The 8269-nt window shown below is 41.0% G+C and overlaps 1 protein-coding gene across 2 annotated transcripts in view; it reads right to left on the minus strand.

Moving 5' to 3' along the window:
- Positions 1-7728, minus strand: part of LOC311049692 (elastase-1-like) — an 11316-nt gene extending 3588 nt beyond the window's left edge. Inside the window, exons 1-8 of one of the 2 annotated variants that reach the window (XM_084063461.1) lie at positions 7599-7728; positions 7145-7245; positions 6314-6414; positions 5184-5309; positions 4841-4977; positions 4004-4146; positions 3103-3252; positions 2755-2840 (exon numbers count right to left, since the gene is read on the minus strand). In XM_084063461.1, the coding sequence (XP_083919587.1) occupies positions 2832-2840; positions 3103-3252; positions 4004-4146; positions 4841-4977; positions 5184-5309; positions 6314-6414; positions 7145-7245; positions 7599-7638 (807 nt within the window). In that variant the 5' untranslated portion in view covers positions 7639-7728 and the 3' untranslated portion in view covers positions 2755-2831. Of the gene's footprint in view, positions 1-2754; positions 2841-3102; positions 3253-4003; positions 4147-4840; positions 4978-5183; positions 5310-6313; positions 6415-7144; positions 7246-7598 lie in introns of those variants that run through there. The other variant, XM_084063460.1, reaches the window with a different exon arrangement.
- Positions 7729-8269: the final 541 nt, after the last annotated feature.

Genomic DNA, 8269 nt, shown 5'->3' on the forward strand with positions numbered 1-8269 from the left:
TCCATTAAAGATTTGATTCTAAGAATAGAGTATTTTAATGCAGATTGAAAATGTTATAAAATATCAGTATTTCAGTTCTATTCTTACTGTTACTGTTCTTACTGTTAGCCTACATCACAGTTTTACGGTTACAACAATGTGGGTGAAATTCTATGAGAGAAAAGAAGGAAAAAAGGAAAACAGGACATAAATGATATGCAATGTTGTCAGTTTACCCATGCATTGGTCGCTATGGTAGATATTTGATTAACTCCCTGATATACTGTGTTAGATGGGTAATCCGTTTTTGGGGGGATGTGGGTGGAAATACAAGTGTTACCTGCCAGGGCCAGGAATGCAATCCGGCAAACTGACCTCCCACAACCCTTCCCTCCACACTGTCCTCCAGATAAGGGGACTGGACTGACTGTTTCTTCAGCTCAGCTCCAGGACAAAGTTTGAGGATTTATCTTTTCTTTTACTGTAAATGAGAGAGAAAGAGAGAGTGGGAGAGATGGTGATATACAGTTGAAAGCAAAAAAGACACAGTGGCTGACTGAGTAAAATAGCGAGAGAGAGAGAGAGAGAGAGAGAGAGAGAGAGAGAGAGAGAGAGAGAGAGAGACTTAGCTACAGCTACTATGAGAGTGTTCAAGACGTTACTTACCACAAACCTGAGCATGTTTTCAGTGTGTCAAAATGCACTGAAATGAGAGAAAAAAGCTTAATTTTTTATAAGTTGGCCTTCTTTTGATTTGGATAATGTGCTCATACATGGCCTGTGTCAGCAGCCAGGTATACACCTGTGGTTTGTCCCATACATTCTCACCACTCTTTATGTAACCCTTTGTAACACAGCCAGTTCTCATTCAGAAAGGGGTTGTTTGCCTGAAGCTGTATCTTTTTCTGTACTCTCACTTCACTCAAATGCGTACAACTACAGTTTACCTGTTTTAGAAAACAAACAAACAACACATTGGGGCTAAGGTGTTTAATGAATCCTGTGATGTTAACTACTGTAAATGCTAGTGATAGTCGAGGGACAGTCAGAAGCAAGACAACAAGATACACATGCTTGACACGCACACTTCCTTCCGCTACTTCTGTTTGTCGAGTATAAGCATAAAGAACCAGTGAGGTCTGGAGAGAAAGCACCCGGGATAGAATCTTTGGTCTGTGAAGGGGACCGTTTGTATTGTGTAGTCACTGAATGGGGACCAACCAAGGCTAACACTGACAACCTGGAGGTGTGCCTATTATGTGGAGGTCTGCAAAATGCCAAACTTATGACAATGTGTTAACCACATGAACTCTAGCATCCCTATTCTAGGCGTGTCGTAATAGGCAAACATTTGCCAAAATATCAGAACATTTGGCAAAAATAGATCTACAAGCGTGTGAGCTTGTAGATCAGCTATTTTCTGAGAAGTAATTTGGTGTAAAGGGGAAAAGGATAGAGTATAGAGTCCTAGGGGACCTTGGTCAATGAAATATATAGGGTTTAATCAACCCTCTTGACCTTTACCTTTGAACACCACATTTCATGGCCTTGTGTTCTGATTTGATGATGACAGCACAGTATATTGAGTCTTTGCAGATGTGTCTTATACATACTTATTCATATGAGAAAGGCTGCTATATATATACACACAGAGACCTCCATTTGAATGATTTCAGTTAATCATTTAAAAAGCTTTAACTTAGAGTCTAGGTTTGAGTGACCTTCCACACGCTCTGATGGAAAAAGATTTAATTCAAACTGTTTGCCTTCTGAAAATAAAATACTTTTTATCTCTATCATTCTGACTGACTGAATGTTAAGAGGATTACATCCTCTGATGTCACATGAATCATTAAATGGCTAGAATGCTGCATAAAACAGACTATTCAGAATTAAAAAATAATAATAAGTAATAAAAAAAATAAAAAAATAAAAAAAAAAGTGCTCCTCGGAGCACAACTCTCCGCTGTTGGGAATGTTAGGAATGTTCTATCTGTATAAGTGTCCTATCCGTCCTGTCTGTATAAGTGTCCTATCCGTCCTGTCTATGTAAGTGTCCTATCCGTCCTGTCTATGTAAGTGTCCTATCCGTCCTGTCTGTGTAAGTGTCCTATCCAATTGTTACAGTATCCGCCATTTCTCAACCATTTCGTGATTGTTCCTGTCTTACCTCACTCTTACCAGACTTGTGTTGGGGATGTTGGGAATGTTCTAATTCTTATGTTCTAACTGTCCTATCCATCCTGTCTGTATAAGTGTCCGATCCGTCCTGTCTGTATAAGTGTCCTATCCGTCTGTATAAGTGTCCTATCCGTCTTGTCTGTATAAGTGTCCTATCCCTCCTGTCTGTATAAGTGTCCTATCCGTCCTGTCTGTATACTGTAAGTGTCCTATCCGTCCTGTCTGTATACTGTAAGTGTCCTATCCGTCCTGTCTGTGTAAGCGTCCTATCCGTCCTGTCTGTGTACTGTAAGTGTCCTATCCGTCTGTGTAAGTGTCATATCCCTCCTGTCTATATAAGCGTCCTATCTGTCCTATCTGCCAATTATGTATCAGCCATGCAGCCATTTCGTGATGGTTCCTGTCTTACCTCACTTTGACAGTGGCACAGACACTGTCAAAGTGACGCCATGTATTTATACAGTATTTCACCGTATTGTCACGTGTCACGTGAGGCTTGACCAATCGGTGTGTCATATTTAGAAAGTGAAAACAATACTCTCCTGCGGAGAGTAATAAGAGGATTTTATTGATTGGCTTTAATCAAGTTTATTGTTGCACAGAAGGATCAGACTATACAATAGATGGACATATAGTTGAATGAAGAGTTAATTCTGCTCCTCCTCCTTAGTTCACATGATCTGGAAACAAAGAGAAAGACCATTATTTAATAATATGATATACCTTAAGTTATTCCAGAATACCTTAAATGTATGCATTTTGCAAGAACATGGTGACACCATGAAGTATTTTTTGAGATTTAAGCGTGGCACTGAAAAACGGAGTCAGCAAACCATCATGTATGTTTGAATACTATACATGATATCGCTTCTATACTGAAGCCGAGAGTTCATAAAATGTTCCCTATGAGATCACTTTCTTAGTTATGGATCTTATACTGACCGAGTCCATCCATTCAATGTAGGCAGAGACACGCGTGAAGACAGTGGGCTTCTTGGGAGCATTGCAGCCATAGCCGGACACAAAGCTGGCAATACCATGGACGTAGTATCTACCATCCACCTGGCAGTTCAGAGGGCCACCAGAGTCACCCTATGCAGACAGAAAGAGAAAGTATGTTGACACAAGGGCCCAATTATTGATAAAGTGACTGCAACAGAGGCAGTTATGTGGTTATAAAGCATGCACGATTTGAAACCTTCTATTATTCTCTAAATTTTTGGTTCAATTTGAAGACACAAAGTAAAACTCTCACTGCTCTGAGTGCAAATATTGACTCAAATGAAACATCTTAATTTGAAGCTGCAATCCGTAAGATTTATGTTCCGACCGGGATTCAAAACACTGGCTGACATTTATACTGCTGAGCTAAGAACGCCCGATGTGCCCTGAGTGTGGGATATATTTCACTTTGAGCTTCAGGCAATACCACTTGTCAACAAGTGGTATTGAAAATAGCAGATCTACAAGCTCACAACATGCCACATCACAATGTAGATCTGCTATTTTAACTAGCTTGGGTCCCGGAGAGACATGAAATGTCTCTTTTGGGTCTCGAGCTAATGCTGATACAGTATGACGTAGATATGGCGTATGACTCAAAATTAGGCCTTTCAGCCCGATTTAAGTCTCATTGACTTCCATTCTGAAATTAAAGTTTAAAATATAAAGTATAAAGTATATGAATTAGTATAAAATGTAATTCAATTAAAACAATTATGTGAACAAATATTTGTTCTGGGGCCTAAATGCTGCCATGCAGCCAAAAGCCAGCTACGGCATAAATCATTTGATATAATAGTTTCAGTTCTTGTTTCTCTTATGTACTGTACAGTACACTCACATTGCAGCCAGACTCAGCACCGCCGCCACCACAGACCATGCTGGTCTTCACAGTGCTGCCCCACCAGTCAGAGCTGGTGCAGGTCTTGTGGTCAACCAGAGGAAGGTAGGCCTGCTTCAGCTGGTTAGACAGGGAGCCACCAGCTGGGGATATGAGAGAAAAGAGACATGCGAAATGCCTTGAGTACTGTAGGAAGGAGAAATGTACAATAATACAGTAAAGCCTGATATTTAGTCGTACGGTGGAGTCCCACACCAACAATAGCCAACCTACAAGCTCACAGCACGCCACAATGTGTTGCGCTTTGTCGCGTTCTGTCGCATTATGTTGATTGGCAATTTTGGCCGAGGGACACCATCCTACGATGGAATATGGATTAGGCAACTACTACTACTGTAGTACGACTAGTAGTACTACTACTAGCAACCTACTACATTTCTATTTCTACAACTATTACTCCTGATACTGAAATTTTGCTTTGCACACAGATGAGTGACACACCAAAATAGATGATTCATCTTACTCCACTTTGAACCAACCATTTTGGTCTCCTGTTTGAACAAAAATAGATGTTCTATCTTCTTTTAATATGTGAGAATACAACTCTAGCATGTCTATACACTGGCCATCAGTCACTGGAGATTGCATTTCCCCACCCCTACACGTATTACACATGGTGCCTCTGTTTTCATGTACTTCATGCTGTGGGTTGTTGTCAGTCATGGGGGGCTTGCTTTCAAAACACACAGCCACAGGCAAATGAATGATTGACGGGAACAAGTTACAGTACTAAAGCCTCTTATTTCTACTGTATTTTTTACATTACATCCAACTCACTGGCAGTGCGTCCCCATCCAGTAACGTAGCAGTTGTTGTTGTGGGGCAGAATCTCGCCAGAAGGAGGCAGGGAGCCCAGCTGGACGTAGCTGTTCAGGGTAGCTTGAGAGGAGAGGCGCATCAGGGCGATGTCCCATCTAAACGTAAAGATTTCAACCCAAACTTAACATTTACTTTGAACATGTTCTTTCTTAGATATACAGTACAAGACATTGAGATCACCTTGAGATTATTACTGTACACTTTCCCACAAAAGAAAATTGTATACAAAAGAAAATCTAACGGGCAATGTAACCATAATGAGTCTTGAAATCTATGATAAATGATAGGATGATCTGCTCACCCTTTGGCCACATTGTTGGAGTTCCACTTGGGATGGACATAGACACGACTGACACTCATGACCTGCTCCCTGCCACTGTTGACGTTCAGGTCGTGCTCACCAAGGATCACGCGCCAGGTCCTAGTCCTGTTGTTGCAAAAGAAAACCAGAGATATTGTTAACATCAACTATGATAACCATCAAGTATAGCACTCAGTTCTGCATGTAAACGTTGTCTCTGCTCATCCATACCATCCTAGTTTTCAAGGCCTCCCATATGTCATTCACAAATCATTGCAGTGTTCACTTTGCATAGCTACTGCACTTGGGCTGTATAAAGGCATGCATTTAAATGCTTAAAAATGCCTTTCAAAAGGAAAGCATTTCTACAGTATCTTGCGTAATCACAGGGTTCAAATGATGCAATACTCCCGTCAGTGACAGAGGTCTGACATGAAATGTTTAGAATGGCATTTCAGTGCTATATTAAGTGGTTATAATGAGGCACACCAAACCTCGGAACAACGAGACGACAGACTGAGATATTATCATGCCTTGATGCCTGGTATAATTTGAACACCATGCTGTCACAGTGAAATTAGATTTTCATTGCTTTGTCAGTAAGAAGTCATAACATGAAAGTCTCTCCATTTTGTTGTCATCTAACCCAGTGGCCTCGTAATCATTAGTGATCACTCCCCAAACATTCTGACAGTTCTGTATTGCAGCACAGCAGTCCTCGTTGGAACTCACCCCTCACTGCAAGCTTTATAAACATTTTTTTTGACTGAGTGGATTAGAGATTGTTTTTCACTTTTGATATGAGGGGCAAACGGAAAATGACAGGTAAACACCAGGCTGTTTCTTTATTTTGGTAAACATTTGCAAATGGACTCATATTTTGAGCTAATATAGCTTATTTTACAAAACATGTTTTTAGTGTGAACATTCTGGGAAAATTGTAAATCGGCTATTTTTGACATTTCTTAGGGTTTGGTTGATAAAGCGTTTAAGTGGGTGATATAGAGTTTAAGAGGTATTAAATCGAACGTATAGGACCTATGAGGAGGTACAGTAACTCAAATTCAAACTACCAATGAAGAGAAGGTTGGTACTTTAATACAAACAGTAATGTATACAGTATATGTTACCTGTCCACACAGTGAGCAGCAGTCATCACCCATGTTGTCGTGAGCAGGGTTCCTCCACAGGTGTGGTAGAAATTACTGCCAGACTTGTACTGAAGAGACACCTGAGAGAAACAAGAAATATGTTTTTTTTATATTTATTGATTGATTGATTGAATACTTTATTAACAGTTTGCCAAAAAGTACAGCGGTACGATTACTCAATGATGCTAAAAGAATAACACAAAAAGCCCTTGTTCCATTGTGGTCCTACATATTCAATTCATCAAGACATTTAAAGACATACAGTAACATACAAGAAATAACTAGGAGCAATCAAAGTACAGAAAAAATAGGGGAAGGGGTCATTTCTGGTGTCAAGCTTAGAAGACTTGTTTAAGACAAGTAGGGAGCCACACTTTTTGATGGGGCATTCCACATTTTGGTGGCATAACAGTACAACAAATTTAACCCCATGTTTGTGCCAAATCTGGGTTAAACCTATCAACCTATCGCTCCTATTTTGGGCATGTCCTTTAGCTCATTAAAAGCGGGGACGCATCTGTGTAACCACTTTAACCATTATATTTTGGCTGTTCAAAAATCGTTTCAAAATGAGCAGATCTACAAGCTCATAGCGCGGTACTCGGTGCCGTGCTATGAGCTTGTACATCTGCTATTTTTGAATAGCCAAAGTATAAGATAATGGTTGAAGTGGTTAAAATCTAAAATGACAGTTGCTTTCCTGGTCTTAATGGGTTTAAAAAATTAAGTACGGGTCCATTTGGTTCCATTTAACTCTCTCTGGGTTAAATTCACACTGAGGACATTGCTGTGTATGTTGCAAAATGTTACCTGCCAGGGCCAAGAGTTGGGACTGGCCACCTCACCTCCCACAACCCTCTCCTCAACACTGTCCTCCAGATACCTGGGCTGAGGCTCCAGGTCAGCCAGCACTGAGGAGGACACATGGGGGACAAACAGAGAACAATGTAAACTAATTGGGCATAGTTTCACAGTTGTGGCAAAAATGCTGTTACATTATTTAAATGCGTTTCTAAGCGAGTGCGTGTGTTCGTGTGTGTGTGTGTGTGTGTGTGTGTGTGTGTGTGTGTGCGTGCGTGCGTGCGTGCGTGCGTGCGTGCGTGCGTGCGTGTGCGGGTGCGGGTGCGGGTGGGGTGGGGTGGGGTGGGGTGGGGTGGGGTGCGGTGCGGTGCGGTGCGGTGTGTGTGTGTGTGTGTGTGTGTGTGTGTGTGTGTGTGTGTGCGCGTGCGTGTTGTGCAGGTGTGCATGTGTGTGCATTTATTACCCATGACTGCGAAAGTGGTCAACACCAAATATCTGAGCATGTCTGCAGTGTTCCAAAACGTTTCTGCAAGAAATGGGACTACTCCCCTTCTTTTATAGCTGAAGCTGACCTTTAGTTGATCTGGAATGTGTGGTTAGCCTTCCCCTGTGCCAGCAGCCAGGTATGCACCTGTGGTCTCTCTCACACACACAGACACACATGTTATCGTATGTCAATGGCCTCACACCCCCTGATGTGACCAATGGCACATGGATCGTACTCTGTGTAGAATGGCACAGCAACTCTATGTTCAAAGGATAGCATGAGCCACTAATACTCAGTTACGTTTAATGCATTTTTGAAAAATAAACAAAAACAAATAACATTTGATTTCAGAAAATGACTGCCTTTGTAAATGTATAGCCAATTATGGTTGTTGTTGGGACAAATAGTAGGTCTATTCGAGTCCAGATTTGAAAATAGTGGATTTTAATGCAGATTGAAAATGTAATAAATATCAGTATTTCAGTTCTATTCTTCTTCTTATTAGCCTACATCAGTTTTACGGTTACAACAATGTGGGTGAAATTCTCTGAGAGAAAAGAAGGAAAAAAGGAAAACAGGTCATACAGTATGTCATACTAAATAATATGCAATGTCGTCAGTATACCCATGCATGGGTATACTGTTAC

The sequence above is a fragment of the Gymnoscopelus microlampas genome, assembly GCF_963454915.1.
Source record: "Gymnoscopelus microlampas genome assembly, chromosome: 7".
Classification (NCBI taxonomy): Eukaryota; Metazoa; Chordata; class Actinopteri; order Myctophiformes; family Myctophidae; genus Gymnoscopelus; species Gymnoscopelus microlampas.